Genomic DNA, 26,122 nt, shown 5'->3' on the forward strand with positions numbered 1-26,122 from the left:
GGCTCTAAAGCAGTTCTGCTGACCTGGTTCTCTGCCTCTAGAGCAGATCTGCTGACCTGCTTCTCTGGCTCTAAAGCTGCTCTGCTGACCTGGTTATATGGCTCTAAAGCAGCTCTGCTGACTTGGTTCTCTGGCTCTAAAGTAGCTCTGCTGACCTGGTTCTCTGGCTCTAAAGCAGCTCTGCTGGCCTAGTTCTCTGGCTCTAAAGCAGCTCTGCTGACCTGGTTCTCTCTCTCTAAAGCAGCTCTGCTGACCTGGTTTCTCTGGCTCTACAGCAGCTCTGCTGACCTGGTTCTCTGGCTCTAGAGCAGCTTTGCTGACCTAGTTCTTAGGCTCTAGAGCAGCTCTGCTGACCTGGTTCTCTGGCTCTACAAAAGCTCTGCTGACCTGGTTCTCTGGCCCTAAAGCAGCTCTGCTGACCTGGTCCCTTGGCTCTAAAGCAGACCTGCTGACCTGGTTCTCTCCCTCTAAAGCAGCTTTACTGACCTGGTTCTCTCTCTTTAAAGCAGCTCTGCTGACCTGGTTTCTCTGACTCTACAGCAGCTCTGCTGACCTGGTTCTCTGGCTCTAGAGCAGCTCTGCTGACCTGGTTTCTCTGACTCTACAACAGCTCTGTTGACCTGGTTCTCTGGCTCTAAAGCAGCTCTGCTGACCCGGTTCTATGGCTCTAAAGCAGTTCTGCTGACCCGGTTCTCTGGCCCTAGAGCAGCTCTGCTGACCTGGTCCCTTGGCTCTAAAGCAGACCTGCTGACCTGAATCTCTCCCTCTAAAGCAGCCTTGCTGACCTGGTTCTCTCGCTTTAAAACAGCTCTACTGACCTGGTTTCTCTGGCTCTACAGCAGCTCTGCTGACATGGTTCTCTGGCTCTAGAGCAGCTCTGCTGACCTGGTTCTCTCCCTCTGGAGCAGCTCTGCTGACCTGGTTCTGTCCCTCTAAAGCAGCTCTACTGACCTGGTTCTCTCCCTCTAAAGAGCTCTGCTGACCTGGTTCTCTGGCTCTAAAGCAGTTCTGCTGACCTGGTTCTCTGCCTCTAGAGCAGCTCTGCTGACCTGGTTCTATGGCTCTAAAGCAGCTCTGCTGACCTGGTTATCTGGCTCTAGAGCAGCTCTGCTGAACTGGTTCTCTGGCTCTAGAGCAGCTCTGCTGACCTGTTTCTCTATCTCTGGAGCAACTCTGCTGACCTGGTTCTCTCCCTCTAAAGCAGCTCTACTGACCTGGTTTCTCTGGCTCTACAGCGGCTCTGCTGACTTGGTTCTCTGGCTCTAAAGCAGCTCTGCTGGCCTAGTTCTCTGGCTCTAAAGCAGCTCTGCTGACCTGGTTTTCTCCCTCTAAAGCAGCTCTGCTGACCTGGTTTCTCTGGCTCTACAGCAGCTCTGATGACCTGGTTCTCTGGCTCTAGAGCAGCTCCGCTGACCTACTTCTTAGGCTCCAGAGCAGCTCTGCTGACCTGGTTCTCTGGCTCTACAACAGCTCTGTTGACCTGGTTCTCTGGCTCTAAAGCAGCTCTGCTGACCCGGTTCTATGGCTCTAAAGCAGTTCTGCTGACCCGATTCTCTGGCCCTAGAGCAGCTCTGCTGACCTGGTCCCTTGGCTCTAAAGCAGACCTGCTGACCTGGTTCTCTCCCTCTAAAGCAGCCTTGCTGACCTGGTTCTCTCGCTTTAAAGCAGCTCTACTGACCAGGTTTCTCTGGCTCTACAGCACCTCTGCTGACATGGTTCTCTGGCTCTAGAGCAGCTCTGCTGACCTGGTTCTCTCCCTCTGGAGCAGCTCTGCTGACCTGGTTCTGTCCCTCTAAAGCAGCTCTACTGACCTGGTTCTCTCCCTCTAAAGAGCTCTGCTGACCTGGTTCTCTGGCTCTAAAGCAGTTCTGCTGACCTGGTTCTCTGCCTCTAGAGCAGCTCTGCTGACCTGGTTCTATGGCTCTAAAGCAGCTCTGCTGACCTGGTTATCTGGCTCTAGAGCAGCTCTGCTGAACTGGTTCTCTGGCTCTAGAGCAGCTCTGCTGACCTGGTTCTCTCCCTCTGGAGCAACTCTGCTGGCCTGGCTCTCTCCCTCTAAAGCTGCTCTACTGACCTGGTTTCACTGGCTCTACAGCGGCTCTGCTGACCTGGTTCTCTGGCTCTAGAGCAGCTCTGCTGACCTGGTTCTCTGGCTCTAAAGCTGCTCTGCTGACCTGGTTCTATGGCTCTAAAGCAGCTCTGCTGACTTGGTTCTTTGGCTCTAAAGTACCTCTGCTGACCTGGTTCTCTGGCTCTAAAGCAGCTCTGCTGGCCTAGTTCTCTGGCTCTAAAGCAGCTCTGCTCACCTGGTTCTCTCCCTCAAAGTAGCTCTGCTGACCTGGTTTCTCTGGCTCTACAGCAGCTCTTCTGACCTGGTTCTCTGGCTCTAAAGCAGCTCTGCTGACCTGGTTCTGTGGCTCTAAAGCAGCTCTGCTTCCTGGTTCTCTGGCTCTAGAGAAGCTCTGCTGACCTGGTTCTCTCCCTCTAAAGAGCTCTGCTGACATGGTTCTCTGGCTCTAAAGCAGTTCTGCTGACCTGGTTCTCTGCCTCTAGAGCAGATCTGCTGACCTGCTTCTCTGGCTCTAAAGCTGCTCTGCTGACCTGGTTATATGGCTCTAAAGCAGCTCTGCTGACTTGGTTCTCTGGCTCTAAAGTAGTTCTGCTGACCTGGTTCTCTGGCTCTAAAGCAGCTCTGCTGGCCTAGTTCTCTGGCTCTAAAGCAGCTCTGCTGACCTGGTTCTCTCTCTCTAAAGCAGCTCTGCTGACCTGGTTTCTCTGGCTCTACAGCAGCTCTGCTGACCTGGTTCTCTGGCTCTAGAGCAGCTTTGCTGACCTAGTTCTTAGGCTCTAGAGCAGCTCTGCTGACCTGGTTCTCTGGCTCTACAAAAGATCTGCTGACCTGGTTCTCTGGCCCTAAAGCAGCTCTGCTGACCTGGTCCCTTGGCTCTAAAGCAGACCTGCTGACCTGGTTCTCTCCCTCTAAAGCAGCTTTGCTGACCTGGTTCTCTCTCTTTAAAGCAGCTCTACTGACCTGGTTTCTCTGACTCTACAGCAGCTCTGCTGACCTGGTTCTCTGGCTCTAGAGCAGCTCTGCTGACCTGGTTTCTCTGACTCTACAGCAGCTCTGCTGACCTGGTTCTCTGACTCTAGAGCAGCTCTGCTGACCTGGTTCTCTGGGTCTAAAGCAGCTCTGCTGACCTGGTTCTCACCCTCTAAATCAGCTCTGCTGACCTGGTTCTCTGGCACTAGAGCAGCTCTGCTGACCTGGTTCTCTGCCTCTAGAACAGCTCTGCTGACCTGGTTCTCTGGCTCAAGAGCAGCTCTGCTGACCTGGTTCTCTGCCTCTGGAGCAGCTCTGCTGACCTGGTTCTCTGGCTCTAAAGCAGCTCTGCTGACCTGGTTCTGTGGCTCTAAAGCAGCTCTGCTTCCTTGTTCTCTGGCTTTAGAGCAGCTCTGCTGACCTGGTTCTCTGGCTCTAAAGCAGCTCTGCTGACCTGGTTCTCTCCCTCTAAAGAGCTCTGCTGACCTTGTTCTCTGGCTCTAAAGCAGCTCTGCTGACCTGGTTCTCTCCCTCTAAAGAGCTCTGCTGACCTGGTTCTCTGGCTCTAAAGCAGTTCTACTGACCGGGTTCTCTGGCTCTAGAGCAGCTCGGCTGACATGGTTCTCTGGCTCTAAAGCAGTTCTGCTGACCTGGTTCTCTCCCTCTAAAGCAGCTCTGCTGACCTGGTTTCTCTGGCTCTACAACGGCTCTGCTGACCTGGTTTCTCTGGCTCTACAGCACCTCTGCTGACCTGGTTCTCTGCACTCACGATCCACTCACCCGACTTCGCAAAAATATATTTAAAAATAATATAAGTTTATTATAAGTACAAATATGTTATTTTTATGACTATCATAGATAATCTCTTGCCCTAATATGTATTTTAAAGACACATACATATCATTTTGTAACAAAAAATGTTTTTGCGGGAGTTGCACACCCAGCGCGCCCCAGCCCGTATATGACATCACGCGGGACCTGCCACAGCGCAAGCATCTCGTACTGTAATGTGCATGTGTCGCAAATGCGCGGGAGCAGGAGTTGCGGACTGGTCGCATACCAATCGCGCACATCACGTAATATTAAATGTATATGATGTAACTGATAAACACGCAGCCGTCACACACCGTATGCGGATCCTTCACGATGTTTCTAATATAGCGGCTAGAATCCGCGTACCCACCGTGATGTATACGCTTCGAGTGCGCGACTTTTGGGAAAAAACATTTTTTTGAAATAAAATAATATAAATATATTAAAATAATTTTTTTATGTTTTTTTTTGCAATTTTCGAAAGATATATAATTTTATTTAATGAATAAAATATTTATAAATGAACAGTTAAAAAACTTTAGAAAATCAGTACAAAAAAATAGGTATAACTACTATCACACTTAAAAATTAGCATTTAAAAAACCTTTGAAATTCACTGAAAAAAAACCATAGGTTTCAGAGACGTTATATTTAGAAATTAGCATTTAAAAAACATTAGAAATTCACAGAAAAAACCATAGGTTTCAGGGGTATTATAGTTAGCTTGCCATTTCACTCATATAAAACCATAGAAATTCCTCCGTTATAGTTTTTTCAGTGCATACACATATATATATATATATATATATATATATATATATATATATATATATATATATATATATATATATATATATATATATATATATATATATATATCGTCAAAACCAATTTTAAGATAAGTGCACTCTCAGAAACGTTAATTGTTAATGGTAACAATGAGCAAGATGTCACTACAACCCAAATGTTGGTCGAACTTGACATCACCACTGATGCATCCACAGTTACTCACTTCAAACCCAAGTCCAATTTTCTGCCCATGACAGCACATGACAACATTGACACATTCCATGAATGTGTCAGTAAAGCACTCAACGAATTCAGATTCAAGAGTCAAAGTAACCAATACAAAAGGGACTTTAACCTTTCATTCAAGCAGAGACAGGCCCTCAAATCGTTGATGGAAGACAAAAACATCATTATCCGCCCCGCGGATAAAGGGGGCAACATTGTCATTTTAGACCGTGCACAATACATCAACGAAGCTTGTAGACAGCTGAGTGATGACAAATTCTATGAAAAAGTCAGTACAGATAGGTACAACGATAGCATTCTGGCCATCTGGGATCTTCTGGAAAGCTGGAAAAACAAGGGCATTTTGACCTGGGAAGAATATGGGTATCTGAAAAGGGATTTCCCTACCCTCCCTGTCCTGTATCTTCTTCCGAAGATTCATAAGGACCCCAAAATGCCCCCAGGGAGACCCATTGTGTCCTCCAGAGGCAGTGTGACAGAATGTATCTCCAAGTACATAGATCATTTTTTAAGGGAGTACGTTGTGACTCTCCCGAGTTACATACGTGACACCAAGGACTTCCTCAAGAAAATCGACAACTTCACATGGAATAGTGAGCTCCTCATGATCACACTCGATGTACACAGCCTATATACCATCATCAATCACCAGCAAGGTTTGGAGGCGTGTAAACATTATCTGAAGGAGAGGCCCATCAGACTCCGTGATCATACATCAATGATCATAGACATGACAGAATTCTGTCTGCTGAACAATATATTCATGTTTGATGGGTCTCTGTTTCGCCAAACCACCGGTACCGCGATGGGTTCGTGCTTTGCTCCCAGCTTCGCCAATCTTTTCATGGGGAGCTGGGAGGAGACTGTTCGATCCCATCCGGATCTCATCTCTGATTTTGGACTGGTGGCGTTGTGGCTTCGCTACATCGACGACTTGTTCATTATCTGGAGGGGGACCGAGCGGGAGGCTAAGGAGTTCATTGAGAAACTCAACGACAACGAGTACAATATCAAACTCAGTGGGAATATCAGCAATATCTACGCTGAATATCTCGATGTGAAGCTTGAAGTAAGGCAGAACAAAATACACACCTCCCTGTTTAGGAAATGTACAGCAGGTAACAGCATCCTACATGCTCTCAGCAGCCACCCGGATACTCTCAAATGGAGTATCCCTTATGGGGAGCTGCTGAGAGCGAAAAGGAACTGCAACACAGAAGAGGCATATGCACTTGAGAGTAACAACATCATCACTCGGTTCATAGAGAGAGGTTACCCGAAATGGGTACTTAAGAGAGCTCTTGATCGAGCCAAACAGGTAGATAGATCTACCACCATTGCTGATAAACCAGGTGATGAGATGGAGGGTGAGGCCTCCCCTAGAATAATTACCACTTTCAGCACAGATGCCAATAAGATCAGGCACATCATTTCGAAACACTGGGGTATCCTCAAGAGTGACAACGTTATTGGGGGAGTGATTCCAGACAGACCCAATATAACTTTTAGGAGAGGGAGAAACCTTAGAGACATGTTGGTACGCAGTGATGTCACTATCTATCCACAGAAAGATCTGCATGGCCTGAGGGGCTTTTTCCCCTGCGGCCATTGTAAAGCGTGCAACAGAAGTAATTACCGTAAACATGTCAGATACAATGGTGTCAGTAAGGAACTCACCCAATTCTTCACATGCAGTTCGACATTTGTGGTGTATGCCATTGAGTGTACATGCAACCTCTGGTACATCGGCAGCACCACATACATGGCAAAGAAGCGTATTCTGGAACATGCCAGGGCCATAAAAAATCAGGACCCCAAATACCCAGTAGCGCGTCACTTCAGAGAGACACATTGCTCTAACACCAACGACATGAGTTTCTTCATCCTAGAACAGATTGAAAAACATCCTAGGGGAGGGAACAGGCTACTCATGTTAAGGCAAAGAGAGTCGAAATATATCATAGACTTTCAAACGAAAAATCCCACTGGATTGAACCAGGACGAGGAGTTGTCAATACACCTTAAAGAATGATCCTGTAGACACCCAGACAATACCGGGTGTGTCATTGTTGCACATACACTTATTTCTGTAAATACTAGTCATTGCGAACTTGGAGCTTCTCATCATTACAGTTGTCTTGCTTTTCGTATTTTCTCTTTCCAGACATCTGTTCATCTGAACTTGGGATGTTCTTTTTAACTAGCTATAGCTCTTGTTACAGTTACATTGCTGGATGGGTGGCCGCCACCAGTGCGGAACATGCTATCTCCCTCTCTTCATTTGAGGGTGTCACTATCGCAGTTACCCACTAACAGTTAATTTTCTTTGCTCTATGTCTGATTGATCTTCCTCTTTGATCTTCTTTCCTAATTCTTGTTTCCTGTGTTTCTTTTTAGTCACTAGAGCCAAGGACTTGGCCCTTCTATCAAATCTCACCAGCACAAGTTTTTTATCAATTCCTCACTTGACACAGGAACCTGCACATCACTCACATTTTTCTTCCTTCCGGATGGGAATTTTGATCACAACTTCATCATTGAAAACACGAGCATATGAGGATGACGCTGTGGTATTTACCTTTCAATGTTAAGCAATTTTATGCATCATGTTCATCCTTTATGGCATCGTGAATTAGATGGACATTTCTGTTTGAACTGTGCACTATAACCCCATGAGATGTGACTTTAATGCTTGTGATTTTCATTATGGTTAACACAGGGCACTAGACCCCCACGTGTCATTAATTCATTAATTTATGGTTTTCCTGTGCGAACTGCTTAGTTCACGGGTCGCAGGATGCTTTTACCTCATTTTGTTTATTCAAACAGTGCGAGCTTCGACATTTCTGTGTTTTGTTTCATTTTATTTTAATTTTACTTTTAAACAGAGCACAGTATACTTACAACAATTGTGGTTCAATTGGCCAATTTAGTTTATCGTTGTGACCACATGTAGCGCCATATGTCCAGATATTTTATCTGTTTTCATGCTATTTGGTCACTGGGACGATGTTGAGGACAGTTCTCTTATATGTATTTACACCATTACAAGATGTCTGCTGCATCCAGCACATTAGTCCATCTTTCCATTACTGTTGTTTTCTACATAGCTGCATTGCCATCCGGTAGCCTACATTCACGTGATCAAGCTCGAGGGCGAGCGAAACGCGTTGTGAATAAACGGCGATTTCACCTTGGTACGGAGTTTTGTGTTTCTGAGAGTGCACTTATCTTAAAATTGGTTTTGACGAGATTACGAACCGGATTTCCCTGCCGGTGTGTGCACCACTCTACGTGGGTCCCAAGCTGTCCGGAAGGGGAGAAGCGCTTTTGGATATATATATATATATATATATATATATATATATATCCAAAATCCAAAATGAAATACACAAACACATAGGGATGATATATATTTAATCAATATTAATAAAAAAAAGCTCTATAAATAATAAATAAACTATTCCCTTTCCAAAGTATTCAACAGTAGAGAAAGCGTTAAACTAAGCAGAGGTAAAATGTACTATTCCCACTCCAGTCTGTGCAACAGTAGGAAACGCTTTGGACTGAGAAGGGGTAAAATGTAATATCACCTCTCCAGTTGGTGCAACAGTAAGAAAAGCTTTGAACTGAGGAGGGGTTACATGTTCTATTCCCACTCCAGTCAGTGCAACAGTAGGGAAAGCGTTGGACTTTTAGGGGTAAAATGTACTATTTCCACTCTCATTGGTGAAACAGTAGAGAAAGTGTAGGACTCAGAAGGGGTAAAATTTGCTATTCCCATTCCCTTAGGTCCAACAGTAGGGAAAGCGTTGGACTCAGGAGGGGTAAAAATTACTATTCCCACTCCAGTCGGCGTAGCAGTAGAGAGAGAGTAAGTCACTTATATTTAATAACAAAAATATAAATAATTACATTTAAAAACAATGGGGTCGATTATGATGACAGTGGGACCGCCAACGACAGCCCATGGGTGGGGTCCCACCATCATCGGAACCATGTAATCCGCCTGCCATTTTATCATCCGCAATACAAAAGATAGAAATTGCAACCCCTGTGGTGGCGATTGCAGTGTAATGGCTCTGTTGGGATCGCTGACAGCCTGTCAGGCATTCCTGTTCACGATAGGGTGGCAGGCGGCCCGAAAGTCCGCCCGCCATCCTAATCAGTCTCATAGGTCTAAATTTTAACAAAAATTAAACAATCATTATTATAAACTAAAATAAATAATTCTAATGTAATTCAAATACCACACTATATTTTCACAATCATAACAAATGACAAATAAAATGTAATTGGAATGAAAAAGCATAACACAATTAACATATAATGTAATAAGTGATAACATTTTGAATTAATAAATATTTATTACTATATTATTACTTAAATAACTTTTCACCTTCTACCTCTACAAACTAAACAGCACACACCTAAAATATAACTTAACACATTTGATTATCTCACAATTTTAATAATTTTCAATTAGATAATTAATATCAAATGAATTATCAATATTTTTTTTCTTAATTGACTTCCCACCCTGTACCCCTAAATACCCGACAATCCACACCTAAAATATTTCTCAAATATTATAACAATTACACAATGTACATAAGTAATTGGCAATTAAACAAGTAATAATAATTACCCAATAATAAATTAATCATATTTAATTAACCTTCCACCCTTTAGCCCTACAAATCCAACAGCCCGCATCTGATACATAACTTAAGCAATATCTTAAGTACCCAATATACAAAATGATCAATTATATAAATATTATTAATTAACATTCATTATTAATAATAATTACTTCCCACCCTTTGCCCCTACAAACCCCACAACTTGCACCCAAAATATAAATTAAAATTTGTATTGATTGCACAATTTACATAATTCATTTCCAATCAAATAAATTCTATTAGTTAAAAAATTAATTATTAAATAATTAAAATTAATTTGCTTGCCACCCTGCACACCTACAAACCCCACAGTAAACTACAACACTAAAAACTACAATAAACAATTACATTCAATTTAAATACAATAAATAATTTACAAACTATATTAATAAACATTAACATTAATTATACAATTTATAACAGATACAATTAAAATATATACTAAAATACATACAAATATTTAAGACAATGGTATTAACAACAGTTTTGCAAACGATATTAACAAAGATATTTTTAACATCAATATTAACATCATAGATTTTATTTTAATGATATTAACAACTCGATATTCTTGTCAATGTTATTCCTGCATCACAAGATTTGAGGATCACAAAATATAAAAAATTCGATATTTCTGCAACTCAATATATTTTACTCAATATTTTGTCTGAATACCTCATACACTTTATTATGCTGTCTCCCGATTTAATACAGAGAGACTGAATATACATACTTGGTTATTTTTTCTGTTTCCAGAGACTATGAATTGTCTCTTCGATGGGCCAAATGTTTTGCTGATCCCACATTGGGTCCTTTTAAGTAGGAATAAGCCATTTTTGTATTAAACCAATATCCTACTCTTAGATCCCTTGAGGGGTTGTTTGGACCTTTTAGGAGATTCAGCCTCATAGCTTTCTGATGGATCCCCACATATGCCATTTCTATCCCTGCAAGAAGCAGGTCTTTTTAGGGAGTTTATTATCAGGAGAACTATGTTTTCCTCTCCCATGCAAGCCTGATTAGCATTCTCTTGTCATAGGCTTACACCTAATTCACACTTGGGGGCACCGTTGGAGCTTCACTTTTTGTGAAGCTCTGGTGGCGCAAACTACAAAATCATATCTATGAGGCCACGCAAAGCCACTGTGGATGGCTCTGAATGGCCTCATGGATATGGAGCACGTTGACCTACTCTGTGCTCTGGAGGCATTCAAATGGTGCTGAAGTGGGTGTTCCCACGCAGCACCCATGGACTTTGACACTTCCCCAGGTTTAGAAAACGATGTAAACCTGGGGATGTGCCAGAACCTTACCCCTTTCCAGGTGAGGCATAACGAGGAGAAATAACATTATTTCTCATAACTTTTCCTCTTTCTATGTATGCTGCCTTCTGCAGCACACATTTTAAGAGGAAAGCGCCTCTCAGGATTGTTTTTGTGCAGGAAGGTGCCCTTTTCTGCACGAAAACAATCCTGCAGACAACACAGGCACCCTATTGGATAAATATGGTGCATTCCTGCACATTTACTTTGGCATAGGGCAGCACAGCAAGGTGACTTGTTGTGCTGCCCTTTGCTTAATTCCCAATAATGAGGGCCTTGGAGGGTTTTGTATCTGGGACCTGAGTGGGCTGCTATATTGGGTGGCACTGTGATCCTAATTTAAAGCATCTTTTACAAGTGAATTCTTCTATAGAACCTCCCTTAAAAGTGTATTCAAATTCTCTTCTTCCTTTCCTTTAGTGTCATCTCGGAGGTTGCTAGATTCAATAGATTTTCATAAATGTTTTTGTGTTTCTGCAGAGTCTTTCTACTCCACAACATTATTTGTTCATTCAACTTTGTGGTTTTCATCTTGTTCCATAAAGTCCACATAGTATTTGCTCAGGATGTCGAAGGTTGAACATTGGTTCTGTGCAAATATTATGTGGAAGATTAAACTGTCGTACTTCCACATGAACTACTGCATTTCAAATCTGGCATTTATTCAACAGGTTCTTAAGGACCATAAGGAGAGTATATTCCTTTTTTGTACTTCTCTTCATGAAGGATGATTAAATCCAGACCAGTTTGGTATCACAATGATTTCTTCCTTCTTGAAGGGGGGTGTTTGTTTTCCTGAGTATTTGACAATATTTTCTGGGATTATTTGTGTGGGTTACATCACTTGTCCAAGTTTCCTCTTAGGGAGTTCTGTGGTTGGAAACCAATATCTTACCTGTAGATTGATTTTCCTTCTTCACCCAGGATCAAGGGAAGACCTTCTCATAGACATAGAAGATGCAATCTTTCTGGTAACTGAGATCACAGAACTGCACTCCAACCCAGATTTCTGTCATCTGTTTTTAAATGTCTTCAGCCCTGTAAGAGCAAACATTTCCTATGGTCTGAGGTTGAAGTAAGCAAGCACCAGCCTAGAAGAACCCAAATCAATTGAGAAGCTGGAATGCAAGCTTATGCTACACCACGAAATACTTCTCATGAATGATGAGTTCTGTGTGTTATGGCCTTTCTACTGGGTGTCCAAATTGATGATCCATTTTTTTAAAGGGTGTGTTCCATGGTAGTAGTATCTATTTTAGGAGGCCACCTTTGGAGGTGGCTTAAGCATATCTATTGGAAATTGGTCCTGTGGCTGCTGCTTTTGCCTTATATATCACAGACATTTAGTATACATTAATTCACTTCATGCTAATGTGACCATTATGGTTTTTAGATCACCAGAACTTATTGTTATGGGTTTCTTGAAGTGGTCCCAGATTTCTTTTGCGTTCTAGGCCACCGAGTGGTTCCTGTCACTGGTTTGGTCAGATTATTTCGTTCTGTTGGTCAAATTCAGAGCCACATTAGCGACATCATAAACATATTGGTGCTGCCTTCATGTTAATTTTCCACTTTGCTTTTGATGTGACTTGTAGCTATGGGAGTATCTCTGTCACTAGTGATGCTAGCAGGGTGCTGTTTCACTGGAATGTCCTTCATCATTTACGGCTGTAGTACAAATGTAACGCAGCATTTGTCTGGATTCTGGTATTTATAATCAACAGGTTGATCGATCGAAACAAAAGCATCCTCAAGTAAGGAATGGAAAGAGGGAGGAGATGAGGAGATAATGTTTAAATGTTTAGATAGCTTACCAGTAATCTTCATTACTCTAATTCCTCCTTTCTTATTCGAGTTCTTATGACCCAGATGTCCTCCCATGTGAGGCTTCATTTGCGATCTTGCGCTTTTTGACTTGGTGCTGATAGGAAGGGTTTGTTGAAACCAATCCCTTTCCGGGGACCACGTAAAGCACATTAAAGGAAAGTCGGTAAACCCCCTTTTCAAGGGATTATGTCTAAAAAGAGAGCTTTTGTATGGGGTGTTGGTCGAGGAGACTCGCCTCTCGTCATAAAGTACTGTGATGAGGAAGGAAGAATCTGAGTAACGAAGATTACAGGTTAATTATCTAGACAGTCTAACATATTTATCTTTAAAAATATACCACCAGTTAATTTTATCTGTAATGAGGTAGTGAAAAGTACAACATATAAATGTGCTAACAAAGATAGCTTCCTGCTTATTTAACAATATTTTTATTTGGAGTGAGTATTCAGGGTGAGAAGAATGCATGCAATTTGAAAAAGGTGACCAAGTTATTGAATTTGTTTATCTGTGTTGTATGCATGAGTGTGAGCAGCTCCTGGGAAAGATGTAGTTGGTGGAGCGTGCTTTGTACTTCCGGCTAGGACAGAGGAATTACTACGGTCAGCCCTGTAGGCAGCAAAAGGGAAAAAAGTTTCAAATTAAGTATAATGCAAAAAATTTGGAAAATTCGTAAAATAATGTGTCACGACTAACAGTTGTATATTTGTTTGAAAAAAACACACATTGTGTCATAGCATAAATTATTAACTCACCAAATCGCTTCCACATTTTACTCCACTTTCTGCCATCGCAAAATCTTCTATGTAAGTCGACTCAGGTACCACACTTTTGCAAGTTTTATAACGAAATGTTACGCCATATAGGGAAGATGTGTCAGATCCACCAATGCAATAAAGCTTGCCACATTTTACGCTGCTATTAAAATAAAATATATGATGGCAGCGATTAGTTGGAGTCAGAAGACATATTTTTGAAAGAACATTTTATTAAAATTCAACCTTGAATATATATATTTTTTTGGGAGGGGTTAGTATTTTTATCTTCATTACTCTGGATCTTCCTTTTAAAAAAATATATATATTTTCATTTTTTACATAAACCAAAGGCGACAATACAGTCACACGCAACATGCACAATTGTCCACATATATCTGTTGATAGAACACACTGTCACATTAAGTTGTATAGTGTAAGTCTTAAGACACACAGATACATAGTACATAAAGAATGGTACACAACAAGCATGGCAATGCATTCCTTCTAAAGATTGAGTCTTTTTGCCACCCGGGCCAGATTTTGTATCAATGCTACCTTCAATGGACCCCAGCCTATAGTAGGCTCTCCACCACCCCCAGATCTTGTAAAACGTACGGGGACAGCCACTGTAATGGTAAGTCACCTTCTCTGCTTCCATATAGATGTCTATGCCCCATCTCGATTCTTGTATGGAAGGTATCTTTTAGGCACCCAAGTACTTTGCCACGTCTCTTTTGGCCGCCACTAAGATCAGTTTAAAGTGTGGAATATGAACATTGTTTGGGATCCCCAACAAAACATACTGCGGTCCAATCAGTAGTGAAACCTCAAGCATGTCTCAGAGTTCCTGGACGATTGCTTTCCAATAGGTTTGTAAATGAGGGCACTCCCAAAGTGTATACATAAAGGGTCATATTGCCTCAACATATCACAAGCAAGCCAGTGTAGATAATCTCCCATTGTTATGTAATCTGCGGTGGTCACAGTAGACCCTATAGAGTAATTTTCAATTGTATCAGGCATAGGCATGATTCAGTGGGAACATCATGTGGGTGCATCAACGCCACCTCCCAATCTTGGTCTTCTAAATCACCCACAACTTACTACAACCTCTCTCCTAACTGGCCCAGGGTATCTAGCATATTATTATCGATTGTTCTATAGGTCGTGGAGACTGCACCCCTTCCCAGTTCTTTCATACATTTTTCCCCTTTGAGGGGAGCATAATCAGGTATTTTTCCCCCCTCCAGCCCTTAAGCCCACCAGGCATTTCATAGCTTTGCATACTTAAAAAATTTGGTCAGGTGTAGGTGGTATTCCCTCTGTGCCAAGGAAAAGGGCATAATGTCCCCATTCTTGAGAATATCTGCCACTGCAGAGAAACCTATGGTATCCCACACCCGAATCTCCTCAGTTTCGCTATCTCTCACATTGATGCCCCTTCCCATAGGGGTGTTCCCATGATGAATTTGTGGGCCCAACCAAGTACCTTTGTGTTCTTGCCCCAAACTGTCAGTGCGATCTGTGTTGCCGGCGGATGTTTCTGGGATCCCTTCCCCCATATAGATAGTGTAGGTGTGACCTTTACTCTAGCGGAGCACGCTCAAGCCTAAATGTTGGATGGTCCTGCGGGGCATAAATTCGGTTATTAATATTTATCAGGTGGGCTACCAATAGTACCCTTCGATATCCAGGAGCGCAATCCCACCAATTAATTGGGGATGTATTAGTGTTTTGAACGATATTCTAGGGTGCCCAATCCCATAGCAGGGTCCTCAAGTCTCCATTAATGTTGGTGAATATCATCTGGGAAACTTGATAGTATGTGTTCTGGAGCAAATATAGTAAATTGGGAAGTGTAATCATTTTAAAAAGGTGTGCCAGCCCCATCAATGAGAGAGGTAGGCCCCTCCACCTTACATCAGCCTGAAAGTCTGACATCACCCTTCCTACATTGTGACAGGAGCAAAGCTTTTTTTGTGATGTTACTACTATTGCCAGAAATTTAAAGCCGCCTTCAGCCACCCAAAGCCCTTGTGGTAGTGGCAATATTTCTTGTATACTTTGCAGAGTATAGAGCACTGATTTATCCCAATTAATCCTGTAACCCATGTGAGCCCTGTATTCCCTAGTAGCTGAAAGAGCATTCAACAGGTCTGTAATGTATAGAAGTACATTGCGGCATATCATGATATTTTTTCTCTATCTCATCAGCTGCTGATATTTGGAACCCCTCCCAATCCCTTGGGGTGCAACCTCACTGCGCATGCCAGAGATTTTACTTAGTGGGCAAACAAAAGCGAGGACAGGGGACACCCTTGCCTGATTCCTCTGCCTGTCAGGAATTCGTCTTACATCTTTCCATTTACCTTAACAGATGTTATGTTATGTAATGTTATGTTACACCATTTATAAAGCGCACAGCTGCCCCAGCAAAGGGACGTCCCGGCGCTAACAGCAGTTTCCAAAGGAGTTCCGGTTAGTCCATGGGGAAAAGAAAAGTCTTGATAGCTTTCCGGAAGGATGTCAATGAGTCTAAGCTGTGGATTTTCAAAGGAAGGGAATTCCACAGCTTAGCAGCAAGGAGACGGAAGGACCTACCACCTGCTCTGGTACGCTTAACACGTGGGACTGACGCCAGAACCAGTTCGGAAGATCGCAGTAGGCGGGCCGGAACATAGGGAGTAATCAGGCCCGACAAAATCTCAGGTGTGGAAGACTTTAAAATTTTAAAGGTAAGACATAAAGATTTGAATTCAACTCTTTTAGTGATAGGGAGCCAGTGAAGGCGGCGGACCGCGTCTCTACCAGAGCACGTTCTAGAGAGTCCAAGTAAAGTTCGTGCGGCAGTGTTTTGAACACGCTGCAGACGGTTCAATTCCGCTTTATTTGCTCCTAGCAGCAGGGAGTTCACATAATCTAGTCTGGCTAAGACAGTGGCCTGAACTATAAGTTGGCGTGTGGTCGCGTTAAAAATGCAACTGGATTCTGGTACAACACTGCCACCCACTTTCTAAATTGAGGGCCAAAGCCAAATTTCAGTAGCGTCTGTTAAAAAAAAGGCCGGTGGACAGTGTCAAATGACTTTTCAGCATCTAGGGAGAGGAAGACATGTGGCGTTGGACAGGTCTGCACTATGGTCAGCCAATTATATGTGCATCTCAGGTCAGGAATGTTTGCTTGCCTGACATAAATCCTGACTGATCTTGATGTATCAGTGTGTAATAACCTGCAACAGTCGACAAGTAGCTATGACAATGGCCTGTAGTTTTCTCTCAACATTAACCCCTTCCATGCTCATGACGGAACGATTCCGTCATGAGCATCGGTTGAGCTGTGCTCATGACGGAACCGTTCCGTCATGGCCCCGCCCGCGCTCGAACCCTTCAGCACCGTGGGGGAATCCGCGCAGCGCTGAAGGGGTTAAGCAATGACGGGAGATAAGACTCACACCTATCCCTTGGTTTCTAATCTTTGGGGAGAAGCATAATGGTGGTCCCTGAAGATCTGGGGGAAGTTCCTCTGACTGCCCCACCTCTCTGCCCAATTTCAGCAGGTGGGGTCCAAGTAGGTTTCACATAACACTTATAAAACTCAGCAGGAGTTTTCCCTGGTCTCAGCTTGGCTATAGCAGTCTGTATCTTACTCAGCTTTAGTATCCGTGCATGGCCAAATATTGTACTATGGTATCTGGATCATGAAGCGGTCTGACCCTGTAGAACTGCTCATAATAACGATCAAACTCACCAACAATTAGGGCATCAGTGTCAAAATTAACGGCTGTTTGATTGAGAATATCATGCACCCAACAATCTTACTGTTCCCGCCTACTTAGCCATGCCAAAACTCTACCAGTTTTGTCCCCTGTCTCGTATAGATGAGGTAGTGTGACCATCATCTGTTTTTGGCCCTTCCTTTTGCCAAAACTCTATACTCCCCGTGCAGAGTTGCGATCTGTCTAAGAAGAAGAGGAACAGTCTCCGATTCTGATGACCCTTGAAGCTGCAGAATCCGGTTTGCCAGCTCCTCAAGCTCTGCTGCTTCCCTTCTCTTTTTCTGCACAATAAAGTTCTGTGCCCTGTCCCGAAGAACAAGTTACTTACCTTCGGGAACGCCATATCTGGTAGAGACATAATTTAGCCGCAGATGCCTTACCTTTGAATTCCCCTGGCATCAGACTGGATCCTGAAGATTTTTCTTCGAGCAACACCCCTGCGCTCCAGTAGGTGGAGTCAATCAGCTCCCCATGGTGTCAACCACATTGTATGCGCCACAAGTGACTTCCACGTCACCTATATAAGCACCCCTAGGTGTGCTGTCAGGTTCATTTTCATGATTGTCCACAACAGAAGCGTGGAGCCATGAAGTGTACTGGCATTGGTGGGTTAAAAAACTAGGTCCCTGAAAGGGTACAGCCCTGACTTTACAAACATGTCTGCAGATTATATGTCTACCACATAAGGTATTACTGTAGGTAAGGTACTTGTTCACCTGATAGAGACATCTAGCTGCAGATTCCTTACGTTTTAATAGCTACCAAAGCAATACCATCCCCGGAGGAGGGAATGTGGATACATTTCAAAATAAAAAGCCCTGCAGGACCGGATGGCCAAAATGGCCATCCCTGTGGAACTGACTGTCCAGACAGCAATGCTTGGTAAACGTGTGAAGGGATGCCCACATTACTGCCTGACAGGTGTTCAGGACTGGTACTCTACAGGCTTGCACAAGGGTAACAGCCTTAGCTATGGTGGAATGAGCCCTTAAGCCTTCAGGAGACTGCTTCTTTGCCAGAGTGCAGCAAATCATGATGCAGTGAATGACTCATCGTGAAATGGTCTGTTTCTTGCACCGCTCAACCTTTCTTTGGCCCAACATACCACATGAAGAGTTGGTCATTCACCGGGAACTCTTTTGTGCAGTCAAGGTAGAACGACAACGGTCTTTTTGGATCCAGACGGTGGTGTCACTCCTTTTCCTCAGAGGGATGTGGAGGAGCATAGAGAGTGGACAAGGTGAAAGATTGTCCCACATGGAAAGGTGTTACCACTTCTGGAAGGAAAGAGGCCCTAGTGCAAATTTCTCCGAAAATATTGTCAAGAATGGAGGCTTGGATGATGATAGATAGATAGATAGATAGATAGATAGATAGATAGATAGATAGATAGATAGATAGATAGATAGATAGATAGATAGATAGATAGATAGATAGATAGATAGATAGATAGATAGATAGATAGATAGATAGATAGATAGATAGATACTTTTTTATTGTATCAAGTTATTCAAAACCATCACAATATAAAAACAACAATGCGATTAAAACTGATGAAACAGCAAAACTTCGTATAGCTTATCCAAATCACACATTTGGCAGCACTAGACTCACTTACAAGCCAGATAGATAGATAGATAGATAGATAGATAGATAGATAGATAGATAGATAGATAGATAGATAGATAGATAGATAGATAGATAGATAGATAGATAGATAGATAGATAGATAGATACACTTTACACTTGGCGACGAGTTGATAAGGAAGACCCTACGCGTCAAGTTTCTACTGAATTGCTGATTTACGAGCAATTTCGGTTCCTGTGTGGCCTTTCGTGTGTATCCTCTTTTCTGGATCTACTACGACGCGACCAAAGCTTTTCACTGAAGATGAGTTACACCACAGGTCGTATCCTCCTTTAAAGGGAAACTTTGACTTACTTTTTTTCCTCTCCTTTCTGGCATATTTTTGGCAAAATTCTTCGTTCCTTCGCGAGCGCCTTCAACTGCCGCGTCTCGCTCTCCACCGCGTCAGCAGAGTTCGCCTCTCCTTCAGTCACGTCCTTGCTGTGACGTGAGAGTTCACGTTGCGTGAACCCAGCGTGCCACCATTTAGTTTTTTTTTCTTAAAGGATCCTCGTCCAGTTGTGTAGATGGCTTTTCGTATGCAGCGCACGCAATTCAATTCAAGCGCATTGGTGTTTGGATTTCTCTTTTAAGAAGTCTCGTTTGGCTTCGCGTTGATACATTGTATCCTTCACGGTGATGCGCGCACCTGACTACAAGCGCATCAAAGTCTCTTCTCGCCTCTGCAGTGCACTATCTGCGTTACAGTGATGTGCACACTGTATTTCTTGTTCACGGTGATGCGCGCACCTTAGTACTTGCGCATCAAAGACTCTTCTTGCTCTGCTGTGCACGATCTATGTTACGGTGATGTGCACACCATAATTTAAAAAAAAACAAAAAAAAAAACATTATAGTCCCACATATTTATATCTCTTTATTTCTTTCTATGAGGAAGTTGCACATTTCCAGTTACTCAAACGACTCGGTGATGTGCACACCTTTTTGTTCTGGTGTTTTTAAATTTTTTTTTTTTTTTCTCCTTGTGGGAGCAGTTCTTTGAGCAAATCCTCACGCTTCTTTTTTTTTTTTTTTTTGGAAAAATTCTTATTGTCTACAATTGTTCTATTTCTTGATTTTGGGCTATTGCTTTCTTCCACTCTTTAACATGACGAGCCAAAGTTATTCTATTCAACCTCCTGAAGCGTTCTGGCCCGCCGGTTCTGAACCATGCATGAAATGGCCACAATGGAAGGCATATTTTCTCAACTTTATCGACACTATTGATGAAGACGGGAAAATGACACCTCAGAGGAAGAAGAAACTTTTGTTGCATTCTGTTGGGCCTGGGGGGTTAAGAGCTTATGAAGAAATGACCAAAGCTTTAGGGGGTGGGGATGCAAATGTGTTTGATGCAATTGTGAATGATTTTGATACATATTTTGCGCCTTAAGTCTGTATTGGAATTCTGATATTTAAATTCTTTCAAAGGAAACAGGAAGCCACGGAAACAATAGACGAGTATGTTTCAGCTCTGAGGAAACTTGCGGATGACTGTAAGTTTGATCATTTGGTGGATCAATTCATCAGAGATCAGGTAGTTATGCATAACAAAGATCCTGCTGTCCAAGACAGATTATGGATTAACGGTGATGCTGAGTTAAAAGACATCCTCAGCATAGTGAGAAAAGCTGAAATGTCTAGTCGTAGTGCTAAGTTACTCAAACGTGAGGCTGCTATTGCGGAGAGTTCTGCAGAAGTTGTTAGTAAAATTAAAACTAAATCTAAATCTAATAACTCTACCAAGGTTAAGAATGATACTTCTGTAAAAAAAAAAGGAGTACAACCGGGGTAGCAATTTGAGATGTTTTCGATGTGGTAGTCCTTCACATTTAGCTTCAAGTAAAACATGTCCTGCTTTAAAGCAACGATGCTCGAATTGTGGTATTGTGGGCCATTTTACTAAAGTCTGCAATAGGAAAAGGAAAGAGAAGGTTAAATGTCTTGATGAGGGTGATTATGACTCTAGTGAATGTGAGGACAGTATAAAAAAACTTACCTTTAGTGACTCCAGGTGTCCACAAAACATGGATTCTAAGGAACTATTCATTTGGAACATTTATGACAACAATGATATGGTTCTCAAAAAACCATTATGTGACATGCTCATAGGTGGTATTTCCGTACAGATGTATGCGGATTCAGGTTCACCGTATACGATAGTTGATGAAGTAGTTTGGAAATCTCTTTTTGCAACACGTTTAGGCAATAAACTCCTAGAACCTGATATTCAACCAGTAGGGTTTTCGGGCGAAAAAATCGACATGGTTGGGTACAGGTCATTACTGTTTGTTTTTAAGAATCGACAGACTACCAGCAAGTTGTACGTTGCCAAGAAGGGACCTTCTGTGTTGGGTTGGAAGGATCAGGCGAAACTGGATATTATGCTCAACCCTAACAGTCCAAACCCGGTCATGGTACTTAATGATGACAATTCGTATTGTAAAGGGTTACTTGAGAGATTTCCAAAGGTTTTTAATGGCAGTATAGGGAACCTGATTGATTTTGAACACCGCATTGTATTAAAAAAGGATGCTTGTCCTAAAATCCACAAAGTTAGGCAGATTCCCGTCCTTCTTAGAGATGATGTGGAGAAAGAATTAGAGAAGCTAGTCAAGGCGGACATTATTGAGCGTATTGAATCTGCCGAATGGATTTCTTCGATTGTTGTGGCAAGACGTAGCAATGGTAAATTAAGATTATGTGTAGACCTGAGACACCTAAATAACAATATCGTTGTAGATAAATTTCCCCTCCCCAAGATTTCGGAAATGTTGTCCTTGGTAAAAAAAGCAGAATGGTTCTCCACTATAGATCTTTCTGCCGCTTACCATCAGATTTCCCTTGCTGTAGAGAGTAAAGCATTGACAGCTTTTATCACCCCTTTTGGGTGTTTTCAGTACAAAAGGCTTCCTTTTGGGTTAGCCTCTGCTGCCGCTATTTTTCAAAGGCTGATGTATCATCTGTTTGGCCAAATCAAAAATGTTAGATGTTTTCAGGATGACATCCTTGTGTTTGGAGCCAATCGGGAAGAACATGATAGAATCCTTGATGAGGTTTTTACTATTTTGGAGTCCAAGGAGTTAACAGTTGAGCATTCCAAGTGTAAATTTGCAGTGAAATCTATCACTTACTTAGGTCACTCTATCAGTAAAGAGGGGATTTCCCCTAAACGTTCCTTAATAGAGGCCATTCGGGATGCACCAAGCCCCACGAATAAAGATGAAATTCGGTCTTTTCTAGGGTTAGCTGAATTTTATTCAAGGTTTGTAAGGAATTTTTCCGCAAGGATGTTCTCCATTAGACAACTTCTCAAGAAGAATGTACGGTTTGTATGGAGTAAAGAATGCCAGTCTGAATTCGATTGCATTAAACGAGCCATTATAGAGGCTCCAGCTCTGAAGGGGTTTGATCCTGATTTTGACAATATTGTCACTGTAGATGCAAGCAATAAGGGGTTGGGCGGCGTTTTGTCTCAAATGGGACCAGAAGGGAATGAGAACATTGTCGGTTATGCTTCTCGTGCCTTGTCTCCTTCTGAGGAGAAATTCTCTGTTATTGAGAAAGAGACTCTTGCATGCGTTTGGGCAATGGATCACTTCCGATCTTTCATTTGGGGAAGGTCCTGTCTGATACGTACTGACCATAAACCTTTGGTCAAGCTTTTGACAACAGAAGGAATGTTGAATGCCTCATCTAGAATTGCTAGATTGTCTTTGAGGTTACAGGATTACAATTATCAGATCGTTTATGTTCCTGGGAAAAAGAATGTAGTTGCGGACTTCTTGTCGAGGTTACCCATTGAAATGCATGAGTGTGATTCTTTTGACTTGGATGATGAACAAGTTGCCTTAATTCACAATCAGGGGTTGTCCAACTTTGATGAAATTGAATGGTCTAATAATTATAGATTGGATGACACTTTACAGAAGTTAATCATGTTCATTAACAAGGGTTGGCCTTGTAAAGATAAACTTACTAACGCATTTAAACCCTTTTGGGAAGTTAGGCATGAGCTTTCTGTCTCCAGAGGTTACATTTTTAGAGGTGATAAAGTTATTCCTCCTCTTTCTATGAGAATGAAAATAGTGAAGTTGTGCCATGAGGAGCACAGTGGCATTATCAAGACCAAACAAAGGGTCAAGCAATGGTTTTGGTGGCCTGGTATTGATGTTGTGGTTGAGAGGATTGTGCGAGAGTGTGTACCTTGCTGCATGTCGGACAAATCTTTAGTCACCTTGAGACCAAAATTAGGTGAGTCCTTCATTCCTGAAAAACCATGGCATACCATTGCTATTGATATCATGGGTCCAGTTGGTAGTGAGAAAAAATACATTTTAGCACTCATTGACATTTTTTCCAGGTGGCCTGTAATAAAAGTGGTTGATAAAGCCGACTCTCATGAGGTTTTAAAATTTATGGATAGAACCTTCATTGAGGAGGGCCTACCTGTTCAGGGTATTTCCGACAATGGGGTTCAGTTCATGTCGAATTTAACTCAAGAGTATTTCAAGAGAGCTGGCATTAGACATAGGACGACTTCTCTGTACAACCCTTCTGGTAACGGCATGATTGAAAGGTTCAATAGAGTCCTTAAAAACTCTATTCAAATGGCTGTTCAGAACGGTTGTAACTGGGAGGTGCAAATTTTTAGGACCTTATGGATGTATAGAACTACACCCCATGAGTCTTTGGAGGTTACACCCTTTGAAATTATGAGGGGTCGAAGTCCTAGAACTAAATGCAATCCTGAATGGTTACTAGAAAGTTCTTCTACTGCCGTACCTTTTGATGTTGTTAGATCCAGGATTGTTGATAAATGTAACATGCGTCATGATGTGTACAACAAGAAACACAATACTAGGGAGGTTTGTATAAAGGTTGGTTCTTGGGTCAGGGTCAAGAAGCCTTGGAAAACTAGCAAAGGGGAAAGTCAGTATTTTAAACCATTGCAGGTTAAGAAGGTTTTAAGGAATGCTGTCCAATTGTCAGATGGGAAGGTTTGGAATTTTAAAAGGATTGCTGTTTTTCGTCCTCCTCTAAATTTTGATAGCCAAACTTCTCCATTGGTATCCAACCGATTTCATGATTCCCATTCTGAGTGGGATATTCCTTCTGAGGGGGGTGGGAATGTTTCCACTTCTATTTCTACTTCTACCTGTGTTAATGTTGATCAGGATTGTATTAATAATGACATGGATATTCCGTGTGGAAGTGGGAGTGAAAGTTCATCTCCTTGTGTTCAGCAAAGCGATGTAGAATCATCTTCTGGTGGTGTTCATGAGAGTAATCAGCCTGAGGAACCAAGTTGTAGTACCAAACGTACTCGTTCTAAACCAAAATGGATGTCTGATTATTTTTGTGATTTTGCATCTTAGTTTTTTTTTTTTTTTTTTTTACTAATTGTTTTTATTGTATAAGGGGAAGATGTGTTATATTCTTAGGTATTATTTATTTATTATTAGTGTCTCGTGCTTTACTTGTGTCCTCGTGGGATTGTCCACGAGAGGGGGGAGATTCTAGAGTGTGGGGAGTTTGTTCGTTTGCCAAGGAGAGAGCGGAGGCGTTACTCTGTTGATGCTATATACTTGCAATAAAAGCTTGAAAAGGATTCCAGTCTCCGACCCTGACTTTACAGTTACATCACCCTCGCCTATTATATTTTGAAGAAGATAAATCGTGTTGAGGTAAGCCTGTAACTACTCTTGTGTTATGACAAGCTTAAGGGCAAGGGTAGAAGTTCATTTGAACATTATGCCCCGTTTTTTTTTTCCAGCATTTATATACACGTGATCCATATAAACATACGGCTGATGCGAAGACACCGTTAAAACTACCTAAAGGGGATAGTGTCAGCGCGACACAAGATAAAGAAGAAAGGGATAAAGTCTGGATCTATAAATCAAAAAAACTTTTTAAGGTACTCAATCTAGTAAGAATAATAAATAGAAATGGTTAACTAAAATAATGGCCACTCTGTTACCCACAAATATGTTACATTTTATATTTTGAGAAAAGGAACAAAGCTTTGTGAAGATATAGGATAGGACTAATTTTAACCCCAAAACTGATACATGACGGATGTCATTCACGGTCAGTATCAAGTGTAGATCGTCACAACAAAAAGGATCTATAGTAGTATACTGTACGGGAGTGAGAGATGGATGTCTGATTAAATGCATAAACATAAGGATGAGTGGAGAGTGAGACTGATGCTTGTAAATCTCATCTTGAAATGCAACGTAAACCCTTCTAGCAAACATTTTTTTGCTAGATGAATTGTATAGTGCATAGAATCTTTCTAATATGTGATACATGGGATGTTTTTTTAAAAAAAATGATATCTGATGAATATGATGAAATATTAGGATGGGAGTTGATACATTCCTTTTTTCATAATAGATACGACCTGTACCATAAGAAGATTTGTGACCTGGTACCGTAATCTGTCCTGAGGAAGGTGGTGAAGCTTTTAAAGCTTATAGACCACCGAAACGCGTCGACGCCCCTGCATTTCTTGAATCCCTAACAGCAAAGGACTCTTAGATGATAAGGAAAAGTTTCCCCACTAAAAAGTGCCAGATAGATTTTATTAAGCTTTGGGATCTAACACAGTTTAAAACAGGAAACATGGATTGCCTGTAGCTAGTAGGGTCACAACAGGTTTTGTATCTATGATTGTTTAGGAATTTTATTGAAGGATATTGCTATGTATTAAATGTAGAATCTTTTTATGTATTAAAAACTATGTACATTTTCGGAATTGTTTCGAAATTTTAAGAACAGTAAAATTTATTTTAACTGACAATAAGTGTATGCATTGCATTTCAATTTGTATTGTATTTCTTGCTTGGAAGACGTTTGCTTGAGGCAGTGGAAAGTGATATATGATGTTATGTAAGGAGTGCATAAGAATTAACAGTACATTGGTATGAGTGTGTTCTCCAGGGATCTACTTCCTTGCTTATCAGCTTTTTAAAGCTCATTATCATTGACAAGGCTTAGTCCTTTAAGCTGTAAAGCTGTGTGTACTGTGGGAACCATGTTGGTTAAAGTAAATGCCCATGTATTTTAGACTTTTCGCTTGTTCCAGGACCACATTATTAATTGAGAACTTGAATTTGGAGTGCACGTCTATCTCTGACTCCACAAGCCATGATTTTTGTTATGGTCTAGTTAACTTTGAGTTTGTTTTCCACAAAATAAAGAGTGAGGGCATCCCATGATCGCTGCAACCCTATTGTGG

At 41.9% G+C, this 26,122-nt stretch overlaps 1 protein-coding gene across 1 annotated transcript in view; it reads right to left on the reverse strand.

Moving 5' to 3' along the window:
- LOC146784501 (zinc metalloproteinase-disintegrin-like VLAIP-B) overlaps positions 1-26,122 on the reverse strand; it is a 3,966,015-nt gene that overhangs the window by 419,215 nt on the left and 3,520,678 nt on the right. The window contains exon 16 of the mRNA XM_085632966.1: positions 13,472-13,634. Within this exon, the coding sequence (XP_085489092.1) occupies positions 13,472-13,634 (163 nt within the window). The remainder of the gene's footprint in view (positions 1-13,471; positions 13,635-26,122) is intronic.

Source organism: Triturus cristatus, chromosome 11, assembly GCF_964204655.1.
Source record: "Triturus cristatus chromosome 11, aTriCri1.1, whole genome shotgun sequence".
In the NCBI taxonomy this organism is placed as follows: domain Eukaryota; kingdom Metazoa; phylum Chordata; class Amphibia; order Caudata; family Salamandridae; genus Triturus; species Triturus cristatus.